We start from the raw sequence: 18,238 nt of genomic DNA, 5'->3' as shown, positions 1-18,238 counted from the left end.
AACTTCACAAAATCTGGAGATAGCAGTGAACATTTTCAACTTACATATATTCTGAGAGAAGGTATCTGAACGTCACTGCGATTAGTAAAGTATTGTTTCTCAGATATAGCTTCATTGAAGTTGTTTTAGGTGAAAATATTTTGAAGGCTAATATAAGATGCAGTTGCTATTTCCTGTTTTTCCTCCTGACCCTCTCAATGATCAAAATGCACACTTTGTTTATGTCTGAATTTTGATAATGGGGAGGTTCAATGGGGTACAAAACATTTGTGAAATCTTTACAGTATTTAGTTGCTTTTTTAAAAAAGTGTTATACGCTTCCTTAAGCCCCATACTAGGAGAAAAGCAAGATGATAAATAAATAACATCAGAGTTTGCCATAATGATGAAAATATGCTGAAGAAAACTGAAAAGACATGAGAATGCACTGTAGAATTAATGCAGTGTGACACCATTTCAACTGCCATGGCTCAGTGTTTTGGAAACTTGGGAAGTAATTTGGTGAGGCACCAGCACCCTTGATAGAGGCCTGCAATTCCCATGATTCGAAGGTAATGGGCAGGAATCGGGGTTAATTAAATCAGGGCTTGGAGGAAAACATGCAGTGCATGTGCATTGGGGGTGGGGGTTAAGGGAGGCTTTTGTAAAGAAGTTGGAACCTTCCTGTGGAACCACATTGATAAAAGGGGAAGGCAGGGAGTTCACTGTTACAAATGCCTAATGAATTTGGCAAGGTTTCTTTTGACTTCTGCCCGAGAGCTGTGAAGAGTGTATTTGGATACCCAAACATGTTTCCTTACTGGGGTCCTTTAGACTAAATTTGATTAAAGTAGCTCAGTGTGGCCTGTAAGCAGCAAATCAGTATGAAATAATTTTTTTTTAGGTAGGCTCAAGTTGCATTCAGAAATGTAATGTAGGTTCTGTCTTCAGTGTATATAATGTTACTGCAGAATGTGTACAGTGACATATGCTGCTTTAAGACAGAGGCCGGTGTGAAACATAGTCTTTTGCTTTTTAGAAAATATGTCAGAGTGAGTCACTCAGGACTTTTTACAGTTTCTACAATTTAATTTCTTGTATATTTAACTGTCCAGCAGTTTTATTTGCTTCTAGAGGTTTGATCAGTTTTTTACGTTCCATGCATCTATAAAAATGAAGAGAAAACACTTAAACATGAGTTTGTATTATATGAAAATGTAATGTTCTCATGTAACGTTTCAGTTAAAATTGATCAGTATTGTTGTCAGTTCATGTGTGACCATTCTTTCTTCACCTACTTTTACACGTTTTAGAAAAGTTTACTGTGTACCCTTTCCATGTTAGTATTCAAGAAAATCTGCCTTTTATTTATATTCAAAAAACCTCTCTGATTTGGTGCACACTTTTTCTTCCCAGCAAATTTAAGGATGATACTAAAGGAGAAATCACTGTATTAAGGGGTTTTCCCCATTAACCAGGAAACAGTCAGGTCATTATTGGTATATAGGCATATGAAGTTATCTGTGTAATTCCATATTTTATATTAGTTTCTAATGATGGCATTTAATATGTTTCTTACCTACTGTTAATTCAGTTTTTTTTCACTCCTCTTTTCTTAACTAGAAAAATAGGCTGACTATTTTGAACGTATATGTTGTGATATTGAAATGCTTTTTCTTTTTTCCAGCCCTATCTGTTTTGATATGATTGAAGAAGCATACATGACAAAATGTGGACACAGCTTTTGGTAAGATTTCTTCACAAAACTTCCAGTATAAGACTTATTTATTCAGGCAGTCCCCGTGTTACAAATAAGAAAGGGTCTGTAGGTTTGTTTTTAAGTTGAATTTGTATGTAATTCGGAACAGGTACATTATTAAGTGTAACTCCAGCCAAAATATATATTATTTAGCTTTGGTTAGCATAGGGAAGGGTTAACACTTCTGCTGTGTTTGTTTTGCTGTTTGTGCCCTTGTTCAGAAGATTTCACCTCACTTTCTGTGCCTATGACAACTGGATTTTGAAAATTTTGGTTTACTGTGGAAACAAGGATTGGTGAGGAAGCTTCAGTGGAACCCACTGGACAAGATTGACCAATGGTATAACTCCTTATGAAGAAGCTTTGTGTGTTCATTTGTGGAACTGATTGCCTAATTCATACCTTGGCTCAACCTCAGCAGTAATGCTTGTTGTGGCTCTTTGTAATTTTAAATCAGCATATCCTCAGATACGCTTATATATGATCAGCAGTACATTACAAAAAACTATATGTTTGTTGATATTAAGGAGTGCTCTAATTTACTTTTGGATCTGAGAAATTTATATGCATATAAATGTTTCTTCCTTTGAAGTACAGTAATATGAATTGCCATAATACACATCATGTTCGCAAAGTAACAAGATTTGGAATAAAGTTACCTTTTTGGTATAATTTGATACATTGTAATCAGATAATAATTACAGATCTATTTGCTCTATGCTCTCACACACATATAGTTACCAGGAACAGTACTTGAATTTTAAGCAACCTCTGTTTCTTCCAGATTATAAAAAAGTAGGCATCAACATCAACAAGAATAAAACAAAATAATTTTGTCTCCTCTAGGCCTTCATAGCATGAAACAGACATAAGACACTCCTTCTGAAATAAAGAATTGGCAAAAATAAACTATGGCTAAGGATTATAGTGATCTGATACTGTATATAACCTAACATAATATTTTCACTAAGTTTTTCTTTCATAGTTTTTGCAATAATATTTTGAGTCATCATTCTGAAAAGCAAATATTATTTAATCCATTTTCCTAGGAAAAAATGAGAGAAAAGCCCTGAATTTTTCAGATGTTTTTCTGGGCCTTCACACCTCTAGGCATTACAACTGTTTTCTCCAGAATCATATGTATGACGTTGTTGGTAGGTTGCAGACCAGAAATATTTCTGGAAAATATTAATTTTTCCTATGTGGACCTCTGCCTGTATCTGGGTTGTGTTTGGTTTTTGCCCTTTAATTACAGAAGACACTTTGACAACTGAAGATTTTCTTGAGGGAGGAAATATTCCTGATGTTTTCATCCTACAGCAAACCTTTGTATCCCTCCAAAATTATATCACATAGTTTCAATGCTTTTTGCTATGATAGATGGGAATGAAGACTTTTCCATCCCCTCTCCTCTTCAATCCAGCTGGACTGAATGCCTTCTTGACAATTTGATATAACCCAACGTCAATAATAAATTGTACTTTGAATATGAATGATAATGTCTCTCCACACAGTCTCTTCTTTGGCAAGTAGTGTTGTTGTAACTTCGAGGATTAGAACATAAAGTTGAGATCTGTTTTAGGAACCTAAAGCTTTGACCAAGCTCTGCCACGATGTTCTCTCACAGCCTTGCTTTCTCGTGATACATTAGCACAATAATTACATGTGCAACTGAGCTGATAGTCCATTGTGCAGGCTGCCATTATTTTCTGTGGTTCTGATTTGTTTATTTTTTTCATTGAACAGTTATAAATGTATTCATCAAAGCCTGGAGGACAACAATAGATGTCCAAAATGTAATTATGTTGTGGATAACATTGACCATCTTTATCCAAATTTTTTAGGTAAGTCTTCTTACACATTTCGGCTAGAATTTCCATAAGCAGATAGTCAAAAATTGAATAATCTAAATGACTGCTGTCTTATTTGGTACTGTTGTTGACTTTAAATGTAGGATGTGCTTAAAAACATTTTATAATTTAACTGCTAGGGTGGTGGTACATGATGCACTGTTCTTAGGCAATATGTCTGCTCTCACAATACCCTTCAGTATTCATAATGATGTCATAGAAGCAGTGATCCTCTTAGGAATACTTGGGTAGGGTGGTAGGTTTGAGATGGGGTAGAAGGAAACAAGGTTGCTTTTTGTTCTGTGCAAATATCAGTGGGATCACACATTTAGAAGCTCATTTGGTGACCTAAATCACAGATCATCATTGTGATTTGCAGATAGCCAAGAGTAATTCACGCCATTTGTGTAAAATCATTGGTTAACTATAGTCTTAGTGAATCAGTGCAGATTATAGATTACAGTAGAGAAAACTTTATCAATCTGTGTCCTATTTTGGTGGCCAGTTTTGAGACCTGGAATAAATCTTGACAAGAAAAGTGTAGATTGTATTTTTTCTCACACACATTTCGGCACAGGCAGAAATCAGATACATTTTAATGCACTGTGAATGTCTAGAATGTATGTACCCTTTTCTTTAGTACTTAAAAAAGAAGAAAAATACCAGATTTTTACATTATATCAAGATGTTTTAAATGGTTTGGGCCCATTACTATTGTGATGACCCATGGGCCTTGTAGTCCTGCTCATGACATTGTGATGCCTGATGAAGAAGAAAACTTGGGTTTTTTACCTTCCCAGTCAGAACTGGATTCTTCCCAGACAGATTCTTCCCAGCCAGATCTGGGAACCTTGCACCTGCAAGAGGGTTATGTTCCAGAAGTATGTCAAACAAACACTGAGGCTACATCTCCTGTGTTTTCTCGCCATGAGTTTTGCAAACAACAGAGAGGTTTGGAAGCGGCCTCGTGCAGGAGTGCTAGAATAATTGCTAAGAATTTAGCCAATTAAGCCTGCTTTCCATGAGAATCTTTAAGGAGTCAAACATCTGGTCTCAGAGATTAGCTTTCGTTTCTGGTTCCCAGAGAACTGCTCTCGGCGGGAAAGTTAGACTCTATATAGGTGTTTTACCCGCGGAGTAACTTTGCGGAGTCAATTCGTCAGCCTCCGGAGCGAGTTGTGTCTGGACAGCGCGCTCCGATTCAAGCCTCGTTCCTGTTCAAGCCTTGTTCTTGTTTTCAAGCCTTCGCTCCTGTTTCCCAGCCTTGTTTACCTACGGACCTTGCCTCGCCTTTCAGGAATAAACCTTGCCTTGTTTCACGGATTTTACCAAGTAATTCCACGGATCTTGTTCTTGTTCCTTGTTACCTTGTGCCACGATTCAAGCCTTGCTTTCAAGTATCAAGTTAATTCCTAGCCTTGCTCAAGTTCATGGACTAAAGGACCTTGTCATCTCCCCTCACTTTGCCTGGCAAAGTGAGTGTTTCGGTTATTGGATTACAACTTTGGACCTTAATATTTCATATTGGACATTGTTTCTTTGGACTAATTTTGACCTTTCCTGAAAGGTCTGCTTCTGGACTAACTTTTACATTTGCTTTTATTAACTTTATATATTTCCTTAATAAAGATATTAGATAGAATCTGGCCTCTGCGTATGGTTATTGGTGCTCTGTAGCCTGGGTCGTGACAGTTTGACTCCGCCACCCTAAGCACCAATTAACCTCGGCCAGAATGTCTACCGGAGCCGGACCTGGACCGGGCGGCCAGCCGATTACCTACACCATCGACAAGGATGAGGTGGACCGAATCCGTGATAAGCTCAATGCACAGGATGGGGAAATAAAGGGTTTGAAGGAACGCGGAATCCGTCTTCCGGCCATGGCGTTGCCAACCAAGTTTACTGGAGAAGCTTCTAAGGTTCATGTTTTCCGTCGCCAATGTCAAGCTTATCTAGAGGCCCGTGCTGCCGAGTTTCCCCAAGAAGACATCAAGGTGGCGTGGGTTTACAGTCTTCTAGACGGGCCAGCGGCCAACTGGGCGACGGCACTGTTCGACCAAGCCTCTCCACACCTAAGATCAGTGCAACGCTTCTTGGACCACCTTAAGGAGACTTGGGGAATCGAGGACAATTTGGAGGCAGCCGGTCACAAACTCCGCCGCCTCTTCCAAGGAGACAGACCCATGTCTCAGTACATAGCCGAGTTCCGAGTGCTGGCCCACAACACCGGCTGGAACGATGTTGCCCTCAGAGGACAATTTCGGGAGGGTCTCAACATTGAAATGCTGGAGGAAATCTCCAAGGTGGATCCTCCCCAAACGCTTGAAGCACTCATCGATCAATGTTTACGGGCCGAAGTCATGATTGCCAACAGGAAACAGTGGGTACGAGGCCAGAGCGGTAGAGCTGGGGCAAAACCCCCCGCTCCCGCCAGCGTTCAGCCGCGTCCAGTGTGGAGACCCCCACCACCATCCCCATACCCCAGAGGGAGCGAGGAGGTGCCGATGCAGTTGGGCAATGTGCGTCCCAGATTAGATGCCGCCGAGAAGGCCCGCCGCCAACGCCTAAATCTCTGTTGGTATTGCGGAAATGGGGGCCACTTCGCCAGAGAGTGCCCAGCCAAAGGGAAGCCCGCCGCCCGTCTTGCGGCGGCGTCCTCCACGGAGACGATGGTGTCTGAGACGGCTGGCACACAGCCGGCGGGGGAAGCCAACGACCGGGCGTAGAGAGGCTCGCCAACCCGGTCAAGAAACCCATTCAAGAGCCGCCAACCGGGGTCCTGTTCCTTCTAGTGGTCACCTTATGGTCAGCAAAAAAGGGACCCGTCATGATCCACGCCATGATAGACTCAGGAGCTACCAACAATTTCATTGATAGAGAGTATGCCGACTCTCTGGGATTACAATATCATGACTTCAAGAATGCCCGTGTGGTGCAAGCCATCGATGGCCGCCCTCTCAAGACGGGCCCCGTAAGCCAGTGGTCGGAACCCACCAGGATGTGGATAAGGGAACATATGGAAGAAATTTCCTTCTTTGTTACTGAGGTTCCCCATTTCCCTGTGATTTTGGGGATTCCATGGCTGACACTTCACGACCCAAGCATCTCCTGGTCCAACAGAGAACTGCAGTTTGCTTCAAAGTACTGCCAAAACCATTGCCTCGTAGCCAAGGTCTGCCATGCCACAGACACCGAGCCCATTATCACCTTGCCAAAGAAGTACTCCGAGTATTGGGATGTATTCAATGAAAAAGAAGCCGAAAAATTACCCCCACATAGACCTTATGACTGTGCCATTGACTTGGTGGAGGGGGCCCCGATCCCGCGAGGGCATCTCTACTCCCTGACTGAACCAGAGCAAGAAGCTCTCAGGGAATTCATAGAGACAAACCTTCGCAAGGGATTCATCAGACCCTCTCAATCCCCAGCCGCCTCCCCAGTGATGTTTGTGAAGAAGAAGTCAGGGGAATTACGTTTGGTGGTGGACTATAGAGCATTGAACAATATCACTAAGCGGAACAGCTATCCCCTGCCCTTAATCTCGGATCTACTAGACCGACTTCGAGGAGCCAAGGTCTACACCAAGCTGGACCTGCGGGGGGCTTATAATCTAGTTCGCATCAGAGAAGGGGACGAGTGGAAGACCGCCTTCCAGACTAAATTCGGATTATTCGAGTCCCGAGTTATGAATTATGGTTTATGCGGAGCTCCCGCAACGTTCCAGCATTTTGTCAATGACATTTTTCAGGACTATCTAGATCGGTTCTTGATCATCTACCTGGACGATTTTTTGGTGTTTTCTAGATCACAATCAGAACATGAGAACCACGTTAAAATGGTGTTACAACGATTGCGGGATCATGGACTTTATGCCAAGCTGGAAAAATGCGCTTTTGATCTACAAGAGGTAGATTTCCTGGGGTACCGCATCTCGCCTCTAGGGCTCTCCATGGACCCGACAAAAGTTTCAGCAGTATTGGAATGGCGGGCGCCAACCAACAAGAAAGAGGTGCAGCGATTCTTGGGGTTCGCGAACTATTACCGCAAGTTCATTCCAGATTTTGCCCGCTGGTCTGACCCAATCACCAGCTGCATCCGTGGAAAACAGCCCTTCCGCTGGACTGATCAAGCAGAGAAAGGGTTCCAGCAACTAAAGAAATTATTCACATCCCAGCCAATCCTTCAGCATCCAGATCCTGAAACCCTTTTTGTGGTGCAAGCGGACGCCTCTGATGTGGCAATTGGGGCTGTGCTCCTACAACCGGTGGGAGATCACCTTCATCCTTGTGCCTATTATTCTTGTCAACTAACCGCACCAGAGAGGAACTATACCATTTGGGAAAAAGAACTATTAGCCATAAAGGCAGCTTTTGAAACTTGGAGACATTGGCTAGAAGGGGCCAAATTTCCCATTGAAGTCCACACTGATCATCGGAATCTAGAACATCTAAGAACTGCCCGCAAGCTAAATCAGAGGCAGCAACGTTGGGCTTTATTCTTTGAACGTTTCAACTTCCAGATTCATTATGTGACCCCAGCCCAAACCAAACAAGCAGACGCCCTGTCACGTAAACCGGAATACGCTGCAGGACGCAAGGAGACCTTTGAATCCCAACTACTACAACCCGAGAACTTTGCCACGCTCACAGTGGGGAACACCAAATCCACTCCCATTGATTCAACCCCCTCTACTCCAGGACCCATCTGTGCTCAAGAAATCAGGGCTAGTCAGCAAGCAGATGCCTGGGCGCAGGACCAACTTCGTCAAGGTCTGCATTTTCCCTTTTCGCTTAAAGATGGACTGCTTTGCTATAGAAATCATGTTTATATCCCACCCGGACCGGGCAGGGAAAAAGCACTTCGTCTGTGTCATGACTGCAAACCAGCAGGGCATTTCGGACTATTTAAAACCATGCATCTGATCCTAAGAGATTTCTGGTGGCCCAAGATCCGCAAAGATGTGGAAAAATATGTCAACACCTGCCCAGTATGCCAGCGCTCCAAGATAAGAAGGGAGAAGCCCTCAGGGCTTCTACACCCCCTTCCTACCCCATCTCGCCCATGGGAAATAATTTCTGCGGATTTTATCACTGACTTACCACCTTCCTGTGGATTCACCACGATCCTAGTGGTGGTGGACCTTTTCACCAAGTTAGCCCATTTCATTCCCTGTGAAGGCCTTCCCACGGCCCAAGAGACTGCAGATTTATTCCTCCAACATGTTTTCAGACTACATGGATTGCCCAAGAGTTTGGTCACAGACCGTGGATCCCAATTCACCTCTCGTTTCTGGAAGGCACTACAAAAACTATTGGGCATAGACTCTCGTTTATCTTCAGCTCATCATCCCCAAACGGATGGGCAAACGGAGCGCACCAATGCCACTTTGGAACAGTACCTTCGCTGTTATGTAAACTACCAACAGGACAATTGGGCTTCTCTGTTACCACTGTCGGAGTTTGCCTACAACAATGGAGTCCAGGCTTCTACAAAAGAAACGCCGTTCTTTGCAAACTACGGCTTCCATCCACGTTTCTTTCCCCCTGTCATTGAAACTTCAGAAGTTCCCGCAGCAGAGGATTGGCTGCAGGAACTCACAGCGGTGCAACAACTTTTGCTCCAGCAACTGGAACAAGCCAAGGAGGACTATAAACGTCACGCGGACAAACATCGCCAGCCGGGCCCCGAAATCAAGGTAGGAGATCGGGTTTTTCTGTCCACTCGCTTTTTGCCCTCCCATCGCCCTTGCCGGAAGTTAGATGCCCGTTTCATTGGCCCCTATCCAGTGGTGGCGCAATTAAACCCCGTGACTTTCAAACTCCAACTTCCGCGTTCAATGCGCATTCACCCAGTGTTTCACCGCTCCCTGCTCCTTCCGGCGGATGGTGTGCGGCCAGATGTAGACCGGCCGGCCCCCGTCCCTATTTTGGTGGATGGGGAGGACGAGTTCGAGGTTCAGGACATTTTGGATTCTCGCTTTCACCGCCGCCGCCTGCAATATCTCATTGACTGGGTGGGTTTTGGCCCTGAGGAACGCTCTTGGGAAGACGCCTCCACAGTCCATGCTCCTGATCTAACCCGTCGCTTTCATCAGACCTATCCCGCCAAGCCGCGACCTCGCGCCTCGGGGAGAGAGTCCCAGTTTGGGAGGGGGCTTGAGGAGGGGGATAGTGTGATGACCCATGGGCCTTGTAGTCCTGCTCATGACATTGTGATGCCTGATGAAGAAGAAAACTTGGGTTTTTTACCTTCCCAGTCAGAACTGGATTCTTCCCAGACAGATTCTTCCCAGCCAGATCTGGGAACCTTGCACCTGCAAGAGGGTTATGTTCCAGAAGTATGTCAAACAAACACTGAGGCTACATCTCCTGTGTTTTCTCGCCATGAGTTTTGTAAACAACAGAGAGGTTTGGAAGCGGCCTCGTGCAGGAGTGCTAGAATAATTGCTAAGAATTTAGCCAATTAAGCCTGCTTTCCATGAGAATCTTTAAGGAGTCAAACATCTGGTCTCAGAGATTAGCTTTCGTTTCTGGTTCCCAGAGAACTGCTCTCGGCGGGAAAGTTAGACTCTATATAGGTGTTTTACCCGCGGAGTAACTTTGCGGAGTCAATTCGTCAGCCTCCGGAGCGAGTTGTGTCTGGACAGCGCGCTCCGATTCAAGCCTCGTTCCTGTTCAAGCCTTGTTCTTGTTTTCAAGCCTTCGCTCCTGTTTCCCAGCCTTGTTTACCTACGGACCTTGCCTCGCCTTTCAGGAATAAACCTTGCCTTGTTTCACGGATTTTACCAAGTAATTCCACGGATCTTGTTCTTGTTCCTTGTTACCTTGTGCCACGATTCAAGCCTTGCTTTCAAGTATCAAGTTAATTCCTAGCCTTGCTCAAGTTCATGGACTAAAGGACCTTGTCATCTCCCCTCACTTTGCCTGGCAAAGTGAGTGTTTCGGTTATTGGATTACAACTTTGGACCTTAATATTTCATATTGGACATTGTTTCTTTGGACTAATTTTGACCTTTCCTGAAAGGTCTGCTTCTGGACTAACTTTTACATTTGCTTTTATTAACTTTATATATTTCCTTAATAAAGATATTAGATAGAATCTGGCCTCTGCGTATGGTTATTGGTGCTCTGTAGCCTGGGTCGTGACAACTATCAATATGTGACCCACCTCTCAAAAACTGGTTATGACAACTTTTTGAATGTTTCTTGGGACAGCCAAACAAAAGACATGAAGAAATATGTTCACTATGCTTTCCACATATCCATGTGCTGAACACTTTTGTCTAAATTGTGAGATTAAGGTTATATTCCTATAGGTTTATCCTGGATGATGTTCCACTGAAGTCAATATAGTTCAGTTTTGAGTGTATATGTACAGGATATGCACTGTAAGTCATACATACACAACTCCCAGGCGTATGCTTGCAGATGTGTTCCTCCTCTTTAAAGGTATGATGACATGAGTTCGAGAGAGGAATCCCAAATACAAATTCGAGAATTTTCCATTGAGCTGTTGAGCTGTCTGAGTAAAAAATTACCTTCTCTAATCAGAGTGTTGGGGTTAATATAAATAAACTATGTACAACTAAAGCTAGACTTCTGGTTGTCATCCAACCAGATTGTATTAGTGAATTTATTGCATCAGCCATCCTGGCACCTCCTGTACCAATTGTATAGATATGCTTTTAATATAAGCCGTTTTGAGTCTCCTGGTGGAGAGAAAAATTGGATATAAATAAACATAATAATCATAATCATGCATACAGAGTACAATCTACAGACTATAAGATATAAAGCAGGCCTGCGCAACATGCGCCCTGCACAAGCTGTTGGTGTGGCCTACAGAGTGCCACCGCCCCTCCATGCCCCCACTGCTGCATGCCCTTGCTCTCATTGGGGGGGAGGAATAAGAGGTGTGAAAAAGAGGGAAGAAGAAAAGTAAGAAAGACAGGTAGGTAGAAAAAAGAGAGGGAAGGAATTCAGAAAGTAGCATGTAGTAGTTTGAACCTTGGACTATAGCTCTGAATTCACTGGGTGACACTCGATGACTTTAGGCAAGTCACATTCTCACAACCTCATAGGAATATAAAGGCAAATCCTAACTGAATAAATCTTGGCAAGAAAAGTCTAATAGAGTTGTTTTAGAATTGTTCTAAATCTGAAATGACTTGAAGGCACACAACAACAATCCTAACTAATCATTAATTTTACCTTGGAAAATGAGGTGCTAAAACCTTATTTGTGGCCCCAAAGGGTTTAACCTATTTAATTTTGGCTCTTTATGACTGACAACTTGTGCAGGCCTGATATATAGTATAAGACAGAAATCAGCAAGCCTTGTGCATTAGGGAATGTATGTGTTACCAGGAACAAAGAAACAAACTAATACCAGGCAGTATACCTGCTCACGTGTAAGAAGATAAGAAAACATTCCCTAAACATGACCAATAATAAACTCACAGGAGGTGCCAGGATGGCTGATGCAATAAATTCACTAATACAATCTGGTTGGATGACAACCAGAAGTCTAGCTTTAGTTGTACATAGTTTATTTATATTAACCCCAACACTCTGATTAGAGAAGGTAATTTTTTACTCAGACAGCTCAACAGCTCAATGGAAAATTCTCGAATTTGTATTTGGGATTCCTCTCTCGAACTCATGTCATCATACCTTTAAAGAGGAGGAACACATCTGCAAGCATACGCCTGGGAGTTGTGTATGTATGACTTACAGTGCATATCCTGTACATATACACTCAAAACTGAACTATATTGACTTCAGTGGAACATCATCCAGGATAAACCTATAGGAATATAACCTTAATCTCACAATTTAGACAAAAGTGTTCAGCACATGGATATGTGGAAAGCATAGTGAACATATTTCTTCATGTCTTTTGTTTGGCTGTCCCAAGAAACATTCAAAAAGTTGTCATAACCAGTTTTTGAGAGGTGGGTCACATATTGATAGTAATGGGCCCAAACCATTTAAAACATCTTGATATAATGTAAAAATCTGGTATTTTTCTTCTTTTTTAAGTACTAAAGAAAAGGGTACATACATTCTAGACATTCACAGTGCATTAAAATGTATCTGATTTCTGCCTGTGCCGAAATGTGTGTGAGAAAAAATTTAAACTGAAAAGTATATGTTCTTTTTGATCCCTTTCCTAGACAGGAATTTTTCAGACAGTGTTCAGAGATGTTGGATTTTTTCAAACACTTGGCTCCCTCAATAAGTGGTTATCTCTGTGGTCTGTCTATTTACTTCATACCTGCAAACATTTTACACTAGAACAGTGTGAATCTACTGGTAGATATTAGCTTTAATTCTCTTTATTCCTAGCTAGAATAGATCTCTTGAATCAAGTGCTAAATGTTGAATCAACACATAAGTAAATCCTATTGATTCTCTGAATTTACTCATGTTGGTACTTCCACCTCGAGTAAGAACCAGGATAGTATTAATTAGAATTATTTGTTAAGGATTTTGAACCTTGGATGCATGACGTACAACTACCAGTGAGATAAAGTGTTTAGTGCTTTTCACAACCATTTTCCCACAGCTCCAAGAAACCATATTAGCTTTACATGATGTAGGAAAAGTATTTTGGTAGCATTTTGGATACACTTTCATGGGTCTGCCTGTTACTATGTGGCACTATAGCAGTTCCTCACAAGTGAATTGTGTAGTTTCATTCACCACCTTTTCCTTAAAAATCAGGTAGTCCACATGCCCTTGTGATAATGTCATTGTTGCTGTGACAAAGTTTTAATGGTTGAAAAATGTTACTTCAGGCTGTTCAGTAGTTGACTCCATAATAAATGTGACTTTGCCAGTAATTTAAACTTAGCCTTATCAAAAGAATAAATTCAAGATTAGGAAGATTCAGTTGTTTAGTCTTCTCATTAGAACTCAATTCCAAAATAATGTACTTACCGTGTTTCCCCGAAAATAAGACAGTGTCTTATATTAATTTTTGCTCCCAAAGATGTGCTAGGTCTTATTTTCAGGGGATGTCTTATTTTTCTATGAAGAAGAATTCACATTTATTGTTGAACAAAAAATGAACATTTATTATATACTGTACAGTAGTTGTCACCACAAACCAACATAACCAGACAAACTGTGAATCCTATCAAGAATTTCTTGTTACTACCATTATTTCCATGTACAGCTGATATGTACATTTACGAATCCTGCATGCTCTGATGTTCTGTTTGTCAGGCGCTGGGCATGCTTCCAAACAAAAACTTTGCTAGGTCTTACTTTCGGGGGGAGGTCTTATATTTAGCAATTCAGCAAAACTTCTACTAGGACTTATTTTTCGGGAATGTCTTATTTTCAGGGAAACAGGGTATTGACTTTACTTTTTCCCATTCGTTCACTGCTTTTCCCCATTGTTTTTTTAGTGAATGAACTTATTCTTAAACAGAAGCAAAGATTTGACGAAAAGAGATTCAAACTGGACCATTCAGTGAGTAGCACCGTATGTCCCAATTTTCTTACTCTCTTTTTATTACTCGTTTTAAAGGGAATATTTTTAAGTTTGTGTGTGCCTGTGGGTTATGATGATAAGGTTGAAGATGTATATTTCTTTCTTCCAAGCAGTTAAAGGAATATTATAAACACAAAGGACACTGAGGTGCTCTCAAAGACTACCGATTCCTAAAATAGATTATAATTCAGAAGATACTTGGCAGTATGTAATATTATCTTCTTATCAGATCACTAAATAAGAATAATTATAATTATAAAATGTTCCTGTACTACAAATTCTGTGGATTTAAGTAGTTAAAATGGCAATTAAACCTACGCAGACTAACAAGAACAGGGACTGAGGATAGTGGAAAAGGCTAGTGGTTGATCTTGTGTAGGCCCTTCTTTCCATTGTCTTGCCGCAGTGTGCACTTTCCTTTAAAATACAGTCCCTCTGTTTTTCTATGGGATGCAACTTCCCTGTGAAAATAGAAAAACCATGAATGCCTATGGTGGTGATAGGGAATGAGTTGCCACCAGTGTGGTCTCTAAGCGGGGGAAGGAGATCCTGCATGCCATTTCACTTACATTGTGCATCCCGGCTCCTATTCTTCCTCTATGGTACATGTCTCTTTTTCTGGAAAAGAGAAGAAAGGACCAGCAACATGCCTCAGAACAGAAGAAGAAGAGGAAACAAAACCCTGTGGATTAGTCCCTCCTTTTCTTATATGTTGTTGAGTGTCTCTGTTCTCCTAGTATGCTCCTTCATTTTCCTGGTCGAAACAGGCTCACAGCAAACAGGACAAAGAGAGGGAACCAACTGTATATGTGCTTCACTTACCTTGCAGACCAGTTCCTCCTCTTCCTCTATGCTGGATGTTCCTACCCCACTCCCCTCCACTCAGTATTCCTCTTCCTTTGCTTGGGCAGAACAGAGATTCACATAATACAGGAAGCTGGAGAGAGCTGGATCTGTCAGGTAAATACAGTGGTGCAGAGCCAGCTCATTCTCTTTTTTGTATGCGGTATTTCTCTGTTTTGCCTAGAAAAAGAAGGGAGATACCAGATAGAATAGAGATTCCTGGCATGTATGTCTTCTGAAAAACCTCCTTGCTCACCAACCTAGGGAGGCAGCAGGTTTCAAACTCACAAATAATCAAAACTTTGAAACCCATGAAAGTGAAGGGCTGACTGTATATATTTTAGTACATTTTGACGTTTGGGTAGTGAAATCACAAAATTTTGAAATCTGCAGGTTTCAGAATATAATTGCATTTCAGTTTGAATGTTGGCTAAGGCAGTAGAGATTCCATAAATTATAATGAGAACCAGATTACTTTCTCCTCAGTTTGAGACATAAGCCAAACATCAAATGCCATGAGGTAGCAAGCTTAATTATAGTTTTAAATCTAATGTAATATTAAACTCACGGATATAAATATGTTCAAATACTGTTGAATTTAAAATTTCCAAACGCCGTCAAATGGTAGACTCAATTGTTTTAAATCTTAAATGCTATCACATATTGATTCTTGTAATTGCAATTTCCCAGGGGAATTGAACAGGATGGTGAAAAAAACTTTTCGTAATAAAATTATTGTACACTAAAATCATTCTGTTATGAAATTAAGATGGTGATATTCCAAGTTGCAACTGAAATTTGAATGTTGGGTTTCAGTACATGAAGGAATGCAGCTGACGCTAGGGGAAGTTCATGGACCCTCAAAAACAAGTCCTGCATTTGTTCAAGTACGCATTCAGAATACAAAATGGCATAAGGTGGATGAGCCATGTGTTCCCGTTTGTTGTTGCTGTGAGTGGTGCAAAACCAAATGAGCCTTAGGAATTTGTGCAATGTATAAAAGAACTGTAATATTACTTTGGCTCTTTGTTTTTGAATATGACTTGACAATTTGTTTTTCTTTCAGAATGGTCACAGGTGGCAGATATTTCAAGATTTGCTGGGAACAGATCAAGACAACCTTGATTTGGCCAATGTTAACTTAATGTTAGAACTCCTGGTCCAGAAGAAAAAACAGCTGGAAGCAGTAAGTTAGTTTTTTTTCATTCTTAATAAAAAGTCAAAGACACGTTTTGTTTTACTTAATACAGTTCTACTTCAGAGTTGACTTTTCAACGTTTACCTTGCATTGTGTTGCCACAATTTACATAAGTAGTCATTTAATATACCAATTCCATAAACTGTATGCATTTCCAAAAAGAAAAAAATATTGTGTAACATTTTCTCACAAAATTCTCATTTTTACTTGTAAACGTTCTATTATAGGAGTCCCATGCTGCCCAGTTACAGATTTTGATTGAATTCCTGAAGGTTGCCAGGAGAAATAAAAAGGAGGTAGCATATTTTGTTTTATCCTACTACAATAGAAAACATTTGTGTTACACTGTTTTTAATAATGTAGCTTGGAGTATCACTTTGCGTTTTTAAAGAGATGTATTTAGGAGGTAGCCTTGCAGATTTGAATATTTGAATAATGACAGGGATTTTTAGAACACAAATTAGGTGTTTATTTTAACTCTACTGTCAGGAAGAAGATTTTATATAGAATCATAGAATCAGAGCTGGAAAAGACCTTATGGGCCAACCCCCTGCCAAGAAGCAGGAAATCGCATTCAAAGCACCCCTGACAGATGGCCATCCGTCATAGTAAATGAAATTGTTGGAAATTGCATCATCATCATCATCATCATCATTATTATTATTATTATTTAAAAGCTGGAGTTGGGTCCAGAATGCAGTTTAAAAATCATTGCTCACCGGAAATCCCTCTTGCAAATGAAAATTTTTGACAAAGCTCCTACTTCTGACTATTTCCAATTTATAGTTAATATCTTAAATTTCTCCTTGCGGAATGTTGTTTTGTTAGTTTTGGTCTCTCTGAGACCTGAGCACATTCCGAGCCTTAACTTTCCCATTTTCCCCCCACAAGTACTGGCTGTTCATTTGTATTAGTCTCTGGTGATTTTCCATTCTTCTGTTTCTGTTTCAATTTGGATTTAGCAAAAAGACCAGGAAGCAAGAATTGGCGATAAAGCTTCAGTAGAGACACCTTTTCCCCACGATAAATCTACCCCTTCCTAGAGGGTGATTACTCTCACTTTCTGCTTCTCACTCCTGTTTATAACTATGAGTCATTTTTAAGTCAGATGTACGTATCTCAGGGACTGCCTGTATTTACTTAGGTGATCCCTCGTTGTCTGGGTATGATGGCCTTCTGTAGTGTCTTGGCAGTTAGGTACATAGGTGACTGTGGAGCCCTATTCTTGATCCTCATGTTCTTCTACAAAGAGGACATCCGTTTCCAGATGATAGGCAGTCCCAGTCAGGGTTGGCTTGACATGTCTTCCTCTTGGCACGTTTCTCCCTTTTGCCCTCCATTCGTGCCTCTTCGAATTCCATAGCACTGCTAATCACATCTTACATCAAGTTAGAGCGCTCAAGGGCCAGAGCTTCCCAGTTCTCAGCGTCTATGCCACAGTTTTTAAGCTTAGCTTTAAGCCCATCTTTAAATCTTTTTTCCTGTCCACCAACATTCTGTTTTCAGTTCTTGAGTTGGGAGTATAGTAACTGCTCTGGGAGACGGTGATTGTGTACAACATGGCCAGTCCAGTGGAATTGATGACGTAGGATAATTGCTTCAGTGCTGGTGGTCTTTACTTCTTCCAGCATGCTGACATTTGTCCGTCTGTCTTCCCAGGAGATTTGCAGGATTTTTCAGAGGCAATGCTGATGGACATCTGTAGACAGTCCATGTTACCTAGGCATATAACAGGGTTGGGAGGACAATGGATTCATAAACCAGCACCTTGATATCCCTATAGAGGTCCTGTTCCTCAAACGCTCTCTGCTTCATTTGGAAAAATGCTACACTCGCAGAGTTCAGGAGGTTCTGTATTTCAGTGTCAACAGGCATATAGCCGAGGGGGGGGGGGGCTTGAGGGGCTTCAGCCCCCCCCCCCCCCGAAATTCTCAGGGTGGTTCGTGAGAAGGCCTTACATTTATTATTTAAACTGTGTTTATTCATATCATGATCTGATCACCATGCTCAATATATCCGATATGCATGGGAGTATTGGGATAACGATACAAAAGGTTTGCTAGGGTAGATCCCCTCTCACTCAGATCCCCCCCCCCCCCGAACCAAAAT

The 18,238-nt window shown here is 41.4% G+C and overlaps 1 protein-coding gene across 2 annotated transcripts in view; it reads left to right on the top strand.

The window, feature by feature from the left end:
• Window positions 1–18,238, top strand: part of cop1 (COP1 E3 ubiquitin ligase) — an 81,645-nt gene that overhangs the window by 9,634 nt on the left and 53,773 nt on the right. Inside the window, exons 2-6 of one of the 2 annotated variants that reach the window (XM_008108948.3) lie at window positions 1,667–1,726; window positions 3,485–3,582; window positions 14,003–14,067; window positions 15,998–16,117; window positions 16,357–16,425. In XM_008108948.3, the coding sequence (XP_008107155.2) occupies window positions 1,667–1,726; window positions 3,485–3,582; window positions 14,003–14,067; window positions 15,998–16,117; window positions 16,357–16,425 (412 nt within the window). Of the gene's footprint in view, window positions 1–1,666; window positions 1,727–3,484; window positions 3,583–14,002; window positions 14,080–15,997; window positions 16,118–16,356; window positions 16,426–18,238 lie in introns of both variants that reach the window. The other variant, XM_003219867.4, reaches the window with a different exon arrangement.

Source organism: Anolis carolinensis, chromosome 4 (genome assembly GCF_035594765.1).
Source record: "Anolis carolinensis isolate JA03-04 chromosome 4, rAnoCar3.1.pri, whole genome shotgun sequence".
NCBI lineage: Eukaryota > Metazoa > Chordata > Lepidosauria > Squamata > Dactyloidae > Anolis > Anolis carolinensis.
Note: the sequence above shows the minus strand (reverse complement) of the source record. Positions and strands in the feature narration are given on the sequence as shown.